This window comes from Callorhinchus milii, unplaced genomic scaffold, assembly GCF_018977255.1.
Source record: "Callorhinchus milii isolate IMCB2004 unplaced genomic scaffold, IMCB_Cmil_1.0 Scaffold2, whole genome shotgun sequence".
Classification (NCBI taxonomy): domain Eukaryota; kingdom Metazoa; phylum Chordata; class Chondrichthyes; order Chimaeriformes; family Callorhinchidae; genus Callorhinchus; species Callorhinchus milii.
Genome location: NW_024704743.1, coordinates 78,258,701 through 78,272,249, shown reverse-complemented (window position 1 = coordinate 78,272,249; position 13,549 = coordinate 78,258,701). Strand labels below are relative to the sequence as shown.

The 13,549-nt window shown below is 43.6% G+C and overlaps 1 protein-coding gene across 1 annotated transcript in view; it reads left to right on the top strand.

Moving 5' to 3' along the window:
- The first annotated feature begins 7,601 nt into the window (after nucleotides 1-7,601).
- Nucleotides 7,602-13,549, top strand: part of bmp6 (bone morphogenetic protein 6) — a 66,312-nt gene continuing 60,364 nt past the window's right edge. The window contains exon 1 of the mRNA XM_007903413.2: nucleotides 7,602-8,154. Coding sequence (XP_007901604.2) covers nucleotides 7,602-8,154 — 553 coding nt within the window. The remainder of the gene's footprint in view (nucleotides 8,155-13,549) is intronic.

Genomic DNA, 13,549 nt, shown 5'->3' with positions numbered 1-13,549 from the left:
TCCTTTGAATTTGATTTAGTCCTTTATCACTTTGACAACATGTCTCAAACGTTTCACAGGATTTTACTGTAAAGTTTAGTGATTGTATTTGTAGGCAAACAAGAAACCCAATTTCCGTGCAGCAATGTCCTACAAGCAGTAGGAAAGCGAATAACAAATATTATTGAGAGTGGGGGGGTGGTGGTGGTTGCTGTTGGGCAGGACACCAGGAAAAACTTCCTTCTCTTTTTGAATAGTACCATGGGATCTTTAACATTAACCAAATGGACAGACCGGATCTTAGTTTAGCATCTCGTCTTTGGTTTAACATATGTCCCCAGGCTCTGGCAGCATCAACCTCCATGGTTGCACACTAAAGTTCACCAAGCCAGTCAGGAACCTAGGTATCATGTTCGACCCTCAACTGTCTTTTCTTCCCCACATCCAAGCCATGACCCGCTCTCCCTTCCCTCACCTCCGCAACATCGCCCGACTCTGCCACAACCTCACCCTTCAGGCCGCTGAAATTCTTGTTCATGCCTTCATCACATCCAGGCTCGACTATGCAAACGCACTGCTTGTTGGCCTTCCCATTTCCTCCCTCCACAGGCTGCGGATAATCCAGAACTCTGCAGCCTGTGTCCTCTCCCACACCAAACTCCGCGACCCCATCTCCCCCACTCTCACCCGACTCCATTGGCTCCCTATCCTTCAGAGGATCCAGTTCAAGAACCTGGTCCTCAGCTACAAAGCCCTCCATGGCCTCGCCCCACCCTACCTCTGCGACCTCCTAACCCCCTACCAACCTGCTCACTCCCTCCACTCAGCCGGCTCAGGCCTGCTCCACGTTCCCCGAAACACCCGCCCCACCATTGGGGGGAGAGCCTTCAGCCACTCTGCCCCTAACCTCTGGAATTCCGTCCCCCAATCACTCCGCCTCGCCCCCTCCTTAGCCTCCTTCAAGTCCTGCCTCAAAACTCTCCTTTTCGACCATTCACCCCCCTTCTCCTCCCCTCCTCCCTCCCTGACCCCAGCTTAGGTCTGAAATGCTGTACATTGTCCAGAGCTATACAAATGTAATCTTGTTGTTGCAAGGTGAACAAGAACAGACTGAGAAGAATCCCTGCTCCCAATGACTGGTCTGCCCCTCACAGTCCTGCTGAAGGGCCAGGCTGGCTGCTCTGTCATCAGCAGTGCCCTGGAGTTCTATGGACCTCTGGCTCAGGAACAGGAATAACACAACCAACTCAGAAGCTTGATTTGATTCTTACATTTCATTGCTAAGCACGTCATCCTTGAGGCAGCTCACCTCCAAAAAGACACTGCTACAGAGGATAGTTTCTAGTTGGCCATTTAACACTCAATAAGCAAATTTGACAGGTTAGAACTGTCACTAAATGAATAGCAGATAGCAGGCATTCGGTATGAGCTTTGTAGTACGAAGACCAGAAAATCAGGAAATGTTATTGGTGAGCAGATACCAGACTGCGTGGACTTCAAGCACTTCTGTCTAAATTGTCATGGTTAATTGGTGCCGTGTGGTCTCCTGTGTCCTGTTGCTTATGCCATTCGCATGAGGTAATCCTTGCATTTAACATGGAGCCTTTCACTTCAGAAGGACATCTCAAAGTGCTGCACAGGATTTACTGTGAAAGTATAGTGTAGTGACTTTATCCTATTACTGAACCTTAAATAAACTTATGGGTAAGCATTGTGAATGCTACACAGCTATTTTTTAAGAAAAAGAACAAGCAGTTTATGTTTAAATAATCCCTTTATGTCATTCATTTCCTCAATAAAAACGGAGTAAATGCATTCCAGTGATGTTAGCCAAGTTTATCTCCCTGGATCATGTCTTATGCCTCCCATTATTGTCTGTGTGGTCTGTTCTCAGACAGATTGAAAGCAATCTCCTTTTCCCGTCCGTTTCCTAAAACTGGAAAATCTAATTGAGAGCAAGCTGCCAGCTAAGTTATGAAAGAGTATAGGGAACAATTACTTGGGGTACATCCTAAATAAGTATGTTTATTGCACTTTTTGTATTTTCCATGCTTTCCTGAAGATAGCCTGCACAGGAGTAAAGTTCCATGGCTGGAGGCATTTTTCTCAAGTATCTTCTTCACAGTTTGCTTCAGTGGGGTCTGGGCTAGGAAGGGGTTAAATTCAGGTAAATTCCTTATCGCCATCCAGTAACTTCTGCTGTGCATGTTCAGTGAACAGCAGTTTGCTTCATGTCCCCTGCCCTATCCCTATCTAGACCACTATCGGTGGGAGAGCTTCTGGCCATTCTATGGAACTCAATCTTAAGTCCCTCCACCTCATCACTGTCACTTTCATAGCCTACTTCAAGACTTATATAATAATATAATCCTTACATTTGATATTTGATATAGCGTCTTATCATGTCTTCTAGATGTCTCAAAGCACTTCACAGAATATACTGTAAAGTGAATTGACTATGTTTTATGGGCGAAACATACATACAAACATATATACTTTTTGATCGCACTTTTGGTCATCTTTCATCCCTTGCAACCATCATACACTCTCTTCAGTTACCCGTCGCCTCCAGTTTGGTTGCTCAGTCAACAATATAGAGTGTTTTGAGATGTTTTCCCAAGGTGAAAGGAGCTGATTACATGCAATTTGTTTTATGTGGTTTATTGAGGCCAAGATCATATTGGTAAGCAGATACCAAACTGTGTAGACCTCAAGCACTTTTCTCTTGTGATATTGTAATCCACCCCCTTGACATGGTTGAATATATCGTCAATGCATGCAAATGATAAATGGCCTCTTACATGAGGGGTCAAAAGGCAGGCAGCGCATGTGAACTGTACAGTCCGTACCTTCAAGAGAGGAGGAGTAAAATATTGGCAAAAAGATGTTTGGTTCAGTTAACACTACAAATCTTCTAGTTTGAGTCTTCAATTAGCATCTCTAAGCCAAATATTAATGGCATTGGTATATCTTGTGCCATAGCACTAATCAAAAACAGAAGGGATTTAGTTTCTCTTGTTGCCCTGGCTAATAATCCTCCAAATAAATTGGTCATTCACTTCAAGACTGTTTGAGGGGTAAGACAGAATTGTCTTCCTGCATTTGCCTACAAATACACAATCACTATATTTTACAGAAATTACTCGCTTTGAGATATTTTGACATTACATGTGCTGTATCAAATGGAAGGGTTAGAAGTCCTGTAGCTCAATGGTTAGAGCCCTCGCCTCGCAAGTGAAAGACCTGGGTTTGATTCCCGGCAGGGCGAAATCTTGGGCAAGTTTCCTCACTCCACAATCCTGATAATAATCCCTCAAGAAAATGTAAAAAACAATAATAATTTGGTCACTCAATGCACAACTGTTTGTGGGACACTGCTGTGCACAATTGGCTGCCGCGTTTTGCCCACGAAATATACAGGCAATTCACTTTAAGTATATTCTGTGAAGCGCTTTGAGATGTCTCGAAGGTGTGAAAAGCGCTATATCAAATGCAAGGATTATTATGTTTATTATTTTAAGGATTACTATTATAGTTTCCTGAGAAATCAAATTAGTCCAGCCCTAAAAGATCCAGCCCCCAAAAGAAGATTGTGTACATCCATCTTGATACCTTCACAATTCCTCCCTTTATTTTATGGGCCTCACAGCTTTGCTCTTTCCTGTTCCAGCACTCCTTGTATGAACCTCTCCAGTCCAGCTTTCACCCCATTCATTCAGTACCATATATGCCTCAGATTTTGTTTGAACTTATATTGAACCCCAAAGCTTTTAGAGACACCGATCTGGCTGCACCCACCTTTGGCACTCAGGAAAACCCACACCAACGCCATTGGAATTTTAAATATTCAAGGCAGGTGGGAACATCAATAATAGGTTTCAGTAAGCTTTCATTTTTAACATTGCAAGTCTAGTTTAGTTTTAAAAAATGTTTCTGTCAATGTAGTTTAGTAAATAAACCAGAAGGGAAAAAATGCTAGTAATGAAATTAAAATTAATCAATAACTTCTTGGATATTACAACTTATTATGTGGCCCTCTAATCATGGGTGTCAGCTTGAATCATTTGATAGTTTTCTTGCCAACAAATCAGTATATTCTGTGAAGCGCTTTGGGACGACCTCCCGACGTGAAAAGCGCTATATCAAATGCAAGGATTATTATTATTATTATAATGTTGTGTGTTCAAGTCCCACTTGAGGACTTTGATCTCATGGTCTAGGCTGACATTCCAGTACATTATTGGCAGAGCGCTGCATTGTCAAAGTTGCCATCCTTCAGATAAGCCTTTAAATCATGATCCCATCTGGTTGTTAAAGATCCCATGTCAAAATTCGAGAAAAGCAGTGAGTTTCTCCTGATATCCTGATGAACAATTCTCCAGATAAAATGGTGATTGTTTGTGGAACCTGCTGTAGGCAAATTGGTCGCTGTGTTTGTGTATGAAATACAATCACTTTCACTTGACAGCAATTATCTGGAACCACTGTGAAATATTTTGGCATTCTAGATGGACAGCTTATTATGTTTAAAAAAATGGCATAGATAAACAGGTAATTACTATGTTACTAGAAATTTGAAATAAAAAACAGAACATTCTGTAAATTCCTCAGAGACTAATCAGTATTTAACATGAGAAAACTGATTAATGTTTGAGCCAAGCATGCACCTAAATTTGAACAGTTTCAATTCTTGCAGTTCCTAATTATAGCTCCAGATGGCGTCTCTAAACAAGTACAGTATCTCCCAATTGGAGAAAGGGAGTCAGTTTTTGGGTGAAGTGATTAAAAGATCTGTTAATTGTATTCCAGAAATTGTATTAATTCAAGCTTTTGATTTCTGGATTTATTATCATTACAATGTTAATGTTCAGTCTCTCACAGGAACATTATTATTGTTGTTATTATTATCATTATTATTAACATGATTAAGAAAGAAGAAAACTTTTGTAGAGTGAATTTTCATGTCCAAAAGTCACAAAGTGTTGTCTACATTATTTGTAGTCTTTATTGTTTCATTGAATGAGCCACTGTGTACTGTAGGGGCCAGGCTCTGTTTTATTTGTGAATGTTTGTCGTCTTAATGTATTTCTTTAGTTTAGCAACTAAAATCTTCTTTGGATCAAGTTCCAGAGATGAGTAGTGAATAGTGTAGTAATGTTTGTGAAGTGTAGTAACTGTTTTTATTGAAGGTAATTGAAGCAGCCATTGTATAGACAGTGAGGTCCCCCTGAGCAGTCAGGATTCAATTACAAACACAAGTTGAGTTTTGTAATGTGCACTTTTCAGAATCATATTCTCAGATATCTGAAATTTTATGTTGACTTCTCCACTGGTTTGACAAACCCAATTTCTATGCTCTTGAGTGAGTTATTGGTAACCCCTGCCTCATAGTGTACAGTATTTCTGTCAAAAGACTTAGCACTTTATTGATCATATTTAAATTAATTACATGATTGGTTTGTGTCTAATGCATTATGATGGAAGAAATAATTAATATTTTACAGCAATATCTACATTGAACAAATATTAACTGCTTCATACAAAAGTTGCAAAACTGAACTTTACATTATGATACCCCACTCAATATACAGTTTTGTCTATGTCTGTAAAATACATGTAATGACCGAAGCACTCAGACAATTCCTAGATTTCACAAGTGAACAGACAATGAATGCCACTGGACATTTCTGGTGTAAAACACTAACTATTTAGTGCCTCACTATCAGGCAGCAAGGAATGCACAAGATAACCACTGAAATACCAACATCCAGTTAATGGGCAACCAGGAGAGCCAGGTGCTATTTATATTAATGTTAAACTTAAGAGAAATGCATTCTCAAATATTTTTCTGGAACAAAGTTCCTCTCAACCTATAACTCAAAACGTTGACGTAGGTGTGAACCTTGAAAAAAAAATCCTTGCATTTGATATTGCACCTTATCCCGCCAGGGCGAAACCTTGGGCAAGTTTCCTTATTCCACATGCCTGATAATAATCCCTCAAGAAAAAAATAATTAAATAATAGTTTGGTCACTCAATCCACGACTGTTTGTGGAACATTGCTGTGCGCAATTGGCTGCCATGTTTCGCTCACAAATATGCAGTCAATTCACTTTACAGTATATTCTGTGAGGCGATTTGAGACGTCTAGAAGACGTGAAAAGCGCTATATCAAATGCAAGGATTATTATTATTATCATGTCATTGAGACGTCTCAAAGTGCTTCACAGAATATACCATAATGTGAATTGACTTTATATTTTGTGGGCAAAACGCGGCAGCCAATTGCGCACAGCAGTTTCCCACAAACAGTTATTGTGGATTGAGTGACCAATTTTTTTTGATGGAATTATTACCCCTGGAAAAAGTGGTTTCCTGCTTACTGCTAGGTAAACAGAGGCGTGTGTGTGGAGTAAGGAAACTTACCCTACATTTCGCCCCGCCTGGGAATCGAACCCAGGTCCTCTCGCTTGTGAGTTGAGCGCTTTAACAACTGAGCTACAGGACTCCTGAATCGGATCATATAATTAAAAATAAACACATTTAATCCACCTAACCTAAAAGAACAAAATCATCCACTCAGACCTCCTCTCTCTCCCCCATCCCCACCCCCAAAGTTCTTGACATAAATTTTTACCCAATTATGAACCTCAGGGTGCTTTCATTTCAAATGTCAATGTTCCCTTTCACTAACATTTCCAGTTTTTGGGGAGGGGTATCCTTCCTGTCCCAATTAGTTCAATTACATAAATACTTCAATTGCGCAGCCCGCTGTCTCCGCACAGCACCGACGCAGCATGGCGAGCGCTGGCCAAGTTACCAAACCACCCGAAGGCAGGCAGTGCCGGCACTCAAGTCAATAAAGCTGCCGCCCTCATCTATAATAATAAGCCTCGCATTTAACGTAGCGCCTTTCACGTCTGGAGCGCGTCTCAAAGCGCTTCACAGGATTCGCTGCAAAGTGACTGCGTACTTTGCAGGTGAACGCCTATCTCGAGACGATCTCTTGATTCCAGTTGGTAAGTGACCCTATGGTAAAAGGACGCCTCGATCCCAGAGACGATGGAAGGTCTATCTATCTATTCGGCCGAATGCGAAGTGTGTTTCCTGAGCGCAGTGCTGGGGGGGGGCTATACCACATATACAATTGTGTGCAGATAGAATATACATTGACACTCATGTCAAAGAAACCATTGGTTGGTTGGTTGTGGTTGGTGTTGGAGTGAGTGTTAGTCAGAGCGCTGCGCTGGGCTGTGCTGGGCTGAGGGGCTGCAGTCCCGCCTGTGGTGGGCGGGGCGGGGCGGGGGGGGCGGGGGGGGGGCGGCGCTTGTCGCTCAGCCGCTGGGGAGGGTTGGTTACCTGCTGTGAGAGCTGAGCCGCCACTCGCTTCACTCCCAACATGTGAAGGAGGGAAGCGGGGACACGGGCTCAGCACAGGGTGGGAGAGAGACAGAGAGGGAGGGAGAGAGAGGCACTGGACCGGCAGTGCACCGAGAGCGAGAGCTTGAGCAGCGCTGTGTGAGTGAGTGAGTGTGAGGGAGGGAGTGAGTGTGAGTGAGTGAGTGAGGAGGGAGGGAGGGAGGGAGCAGCGCTGAGCTCGGGGTCGCGGGGCGCTGAAGGCGATGCGCTGTGGGCTGGGAGTGCTGGCGGCGGAGCGCGGCGCGGCGCTGGGGCTGCTGTGGGGCTGCTGCCTGCTGCTGGAGTGGCTGTGGGCGGCGGCGGCGGGGGCGAGCCTCCTGCAGAGCGGCGGCGGCGGCGGGCAGGGCTACAGCTACTCGGGCTCGGGCGAGGCGCACTCCAGCTTCCTGCAGCGCCGGCTCCGGCAGCACGAGCGGCGGGACATGCAGCGGGAGATCCTGTCCATCCTGGGGCTGCCGCACCGCCCCAGACCGCACCCGCACGGCAAACGCAACTCGGCGCCGCTCTTCATGCTCGACCTGTACAACGCCATGTCCACCGCCGCCAGCGGCGGCCGCGCCGGACACCACCACCACCAGCACCACCAGCAGCAGCAGCACCACCAGCAGCAACAGGAGGAGGAGGAGGAGGAGGAAGGCGAGGAGAGAGGGGGCTCCAGCCACCAGCCCTCCAGCCCCCGCAGCCCCCCGCTCGCCAGTCTGCAGGACAGCGCCTTCCTCAACCAGGCCGACATGGTCATGAGCTTCGTCAATTTGGGTAAGGAAGACGGCACATTTATTTTAATTTTAAACGCCACTTTTTATTTTATTTTATTTTATTTTTTGGGGGGTGTGGGTGTGGGGGGGGGGGGGGGGTGTGGGGGGATGTCTGGGGGCACATGGCATTTCCATCCTTTTTTTTTTTTGCATCCCCCCCCCCCACCCCGATGATGATCATGCTTTTTTTTCCCCCACCCATTTTGGTTCATTGATGATGATTCCCCCCCACTCCCCCCTCACACACACACACACACACACCACACAGACAACCCCCCCCCCCCCCACACACACAACCCCCCCCACACAGACAACCCCCCCCCACACACACCCCACACAGACAACCCCCCCCACACCCCCCACACACACACACACCCCACACAGACAACCCCCCCCCCACACACACACACAACCCACCCCCCCCCACACACACACACACAGACAACCCCCCCCCCCCACACACACACAACCCCACCCCCCCCCCACACACAGACAACCCCCCCACACACACACACCCCCACACGCTTTCAATCTGCAAAGACACTATCTCGCTTTGTTTTTGTCCGTCTGATTTTTGTTAACTGGTGATTTTTTTTATTCCCCCCCCCAATGATTAGGGTTTTTTTTTCTTGCCTTTTTTCCCCCAATAATAATTATTCCCCCCCCTCCCCCCCCACACACAAAAAAACCAAATAAAAACCTTTTAAGCACGCACATGCACCGTATGTTACTTTGTTTTGTCCGTCTATTCTTGGAAGAAAAAAAAAGTTTTCTGTTAAGTTAAGTGAATGGACTATCGCTGATTTTTGGCGGCCGGTGAGTGAGGTTGATCTTCAGGAGGAAGAAAGCATATTTCCCTGTGTGTGTATGTATGTGTGCGTGTGACATGTGTCTATGTGTGTGTCTATGTATGTGTGTGTATGTATATGTATGTGTGTGTGAATGCATATGTGTGTGTGTGTATGTATATATATGTGTGTATGTATATATATGTGTGTATGTATATATATGTGTGTATGTGTATATGTGTGTGTATGTGTACATGTGTGTGTATGTATATATGTGTGTGTGTATGTGTGTGTATGTGTGTGTGTGTGTCTATGTATGTGTGTGTGTGTGTCTATGTATGTGTGTGTGTGTATGTATATGTGTGTGTGTATGTATATGTGTGTGTGTATGTGTGTGTGTGTGTGTCTGTATGTGTGTGTGTGTGTGTGTCTGTATGTGTGTGTGTGTGTGTATATGTGTGTGTGTCTGTATGTATGTGTGTGTGTGGGGGGGGATAATAAAAGTACAAAAGCACGAGCAAAGCATCAGATGAGAAGCTTCATTCATCCTTTTATGTGTGTGTTGTGTGTGTGTGTGAGAAGTGATGGATTGGGACCTGGTGAAGTGTTGGGCTTTTCGGCGGCACAAACTGATGCTGAGGATCTGTGTTGTTTCTGGGTCTTAATCCGTGAAGCGACATCGCCGTCGGTACCTGCATTCCTGAAGCAAATCCTGCAGTGATCCATCCCTGCCATCCAGCAGCACAGCTCCACTGCAGTCACACTGTGTAACCAATGCAATGGTTACATTGTAGTTACAGTGCAGTGTCAACCTATTGAAGCTTTAAGTGGAGGACACACACACACACACAGCACATGTGCTTTTCAGTACTGGGGTTACCCCGGTGGTTAGTTAGTAAGCAATCTTCTGGCAAGCGTTAATGCATCCTGCCTTTTGTTTGTGAATCCCTAAGTGCTGTAGTTTAGACCTTTATCGGCAACACAAGTCTGCAATTCGTTGTGTGTGTACTCATGTGTTTGGGGGGAGGGAGTGGGCTTTCAATAACTAGAGACGGATTCTTCAACGGGGATCACAAGAGATGCGCTACTGTAAACTTGGTACAGCATATGTAGGGCCAATGTTTTATAAATTAATTTATATTCTGAATTAGTTGGATTTTCTCTCTTTCAGGGAATACTAGTTTTGGTGGTAGGCAGTGCACCTGTTGCATTATTTTGATGATTCTGTACTTGAAATTCCACAGAAATTGAGTGAAGGTGGGTCAGACAGTCCATGTGCCTTTAGGAACTGAAGAGCAAACGTATTTCTGCAAAATAAAGGTGTACTTGTTACATTCCAACATAATGATTTGCACATTCAAAATCTTGTTCACTGATATCACTAAATCCACAAATGTTTGTGGGACACTCTGTGTGCAACTGGGCTGCCGTGTTTTACCCACAAAGTACACAGTCAATCCACTTCACAGTATATTCTGTGAAGCGCTTTGAGAGGTCTCAATGACGTGATAACCCGTACCCACATCTCACCAGTTCTGGTTCCCCATCGCCGAACGGATTGGCTTCAAGATCCTCACTCTCGTGTTCAAATCCATTCACTCCCTGGCACCTCCGTACCTCTCCAACCTCCTCATTTCCCACTACCTGGCACCTCCGCTTGACTGGCACCGGCCTCCTGCTCGCCCCTCGCACCTTCCGCCACACCATCGGAGGTTGTGCTTTCAGCCACTACACCCCAAAACTCTGGAACACTTTCCCTCAATCCCTCCGCCTTGCCCTCTCTGTCCCCTCTTTCAGGTCTTGCTTGAAGATTTTCCTGTTCCACCGTGCTCACGGCCACCTCCCCCCACCCTGTGGCTCGGAGTCAGACTCCGCCACTGTTAAGCTCTCTGAGACACTACTCTGTTTGGGGGGCGCTATATAAGTGCAAGTTGTTATTGTTGATAAGATGTTATATGAATGCAAGGATTATCACTCATCTTGGAGAGTAAGTGCTACAAGTATGTTTTCTTTTCCTTGTAAAGTGTCCTATCTCAAGATTTCGGCTGGGAGGTTGCTTTGCTTCCTGAATGTTAGCATGACTGTAATGTTTGTTGTGAGTCTCAATAGAGCCTTGTTTGTTGTAAGTTTTTTTTTAATGTTGGCAGTAATGAGTCAGCCCATTTCCAACAAAATATTTACACACAATCCCTAGTTGTATGTTTATTTCCTCTAAATTGTTCAATGTTTAGAACCACACGAGGCACCTACAATGCTCTGAGGCAGCAGATTAAAAAAACATGAGTCAGCTAATGATGGTGATTCTGCCTGTTAAACAGGTTCTGTTGACGTAAAGAGCATTAAAGCATCTTACCTCAGTAAAGGTGGTGTATTGTGGTGAGGCAAGATCATACCAGGAATGTCTTTAGCTCGAGATGGGGAGAGAGACAAAAATAGTACTATTGTAGTCCCCAGTTAAATAAAAATATTCAACACAATGAATGCTTCCATTAATACCACCTCTATCATCACCCACACAGCTTTTAACAGCTGAGAGGGCTGACAGCTGCATCAATCACTTTTACAGTGAATGGGACCTTGGCACCAGCAAATTTGGGTGTACATAAAGTTGAACAAATTCATCTGAAATTGGGGGGAATATGACTTTCAAGCTTGTATTATTGGCTTCTTGTAATGCTTCAGAATGTGTCCGGCAGTGACAATGTTGAATCTGCAGCACAGGGCACTCAGGATATTACAGCTCATATCCACATGAAGCAATTCTGCAATGACATAGTGAAGAAACATTGCATTTAGAAATGCTATGAACTTGGCATCTTTTTTTAAAAAAAAAGTAACAATGTCATCCTTGGACTGGAAGAGGAGAGGTGACAACAAAAGGAAGGGGACATTGTGCAGCCTCTTTCTGAGTACTTCAGGAGCTAATGGGAGAAGGAGATGGGTTTTGTTAGTCTTAATTGCAGTGGCAATTGTTTTTCAGAGGATTGAAAAGTATCTTACAGGAAGCTAAGTAGGAACGATCATAGTGCCATTAACTTGTACACAGATGCAAATTTACATTCTGAAATGATTCAGATACATGTGCCATTTGCACTAGTTCATTGAAATTTATATTATTTAAACTGAGCAATAAATTTCCAGTATTTGACTGTGACTGCAAGAAATATAGTCGATTTGTAGACCTGCAACTTTAACTTAAATACTTAATCAAATGGAATTTTAAGTTGCGATTTAAGAAAGCTCACAGCTGGGTTTCTTCAGGTATCAACTTGGCTTCGTTGGTAACATTCTTACCTCTGAGTCAGAAGGGTTTTGAGGGTTCAAGGCCTTTTGAGGGACTTTGAATTTCTATAGGCTGACACTACTCTGGGGGTATGATGTATTGACAGAAGTGCCGCACTTCGGATGAGATATTAAAACCAAGGTGCTGTCTGCCTGTTCAGATGGATGTTAAAGATCCTGTGCACTCTTTGAAAAGAGAAAGGGGTTTCTTCCGGTGTTCTATATGCCATTAACGAGGAAAAGTCCTCAAGTAAAATTGGTCTCTCACTTCAGAGCTGTTTGTGGGATATTGCTTTGTGCTGCAGCATTAGCTTGCTTCTTGCTTACAATTGCTTAGTCTATTCTGTAAAGCGCTTTGAGACGTCGAGAAGATGTGAAAAAGCGCAATATCAAATGCAAGTATTATTATTATTACAAATACACAGTTGCTGTGCTCCTCAGTAATATCCCGTGAAGCACTTTGAGGTGTCCCACTGTACTATAAGCACTATATCAAATGCAAGGATTGTTAATATTAAACTATGCAGTTTTCGGTGAAAATAATTTTCTAAAGTTGATCATTCCATGATTGCCAATTTGGTAATGCATTACTTTATATCTTTGCATTTGATATATGAATAATGTAGAAAAATACTTGATTGGCATTGTAATCCCCTTAAACAGATTTTTTTTAAAAAAAGCAATGTACTTGTCACGGTGAAGATTGGAAGATTTTCTGCTTTTTCCTCTTTATTGGCATTGAGTACTTCCAGGTCACATATGAACATAATAATAACCCTTACCTTTGATACTGTATAGTATCTTTCACTTCAAGAGTATGTTTCAAAGTCCTTCTCAAGATTTACTGTAAAGTAACGTGATTGTATTTTGTAGGCAAACGTGGTTAAATCCAGGACATCCACACACCCCTGAATTTGTGAAACGCCCCCCCCCCCCTTTTGGGGAATAATCTATTTGTTTTACTTGCACATTGACTTATTGCTCACTTGTAATTTTTTTCCCCCTCCATTTGGATTATCTGTGTGGTGTATGTGTTTGTTTTGTGTTGGTGCAGGGGAGAAGGAAGCATTCTAAAAGTACTTTGTCACAGAATTTTTCTCTTTATTGGCATTGAGTACTTCCAGGTCACAAATGAACACAATAATAATCCTTGCCTTTGATACTGTATAGTATCATAGTAATAGAATGCGTAGTAATAGAATGCATTCTTCTGTGTGCAAGATGACCATATAGGAAGTCCTGATCCTTCACCTTGCATTTAGATGAAGTAGGAAGCAAGATTTTCATATGAATCCAGCACAAACTGCAAATGAGTCACAGTAACAT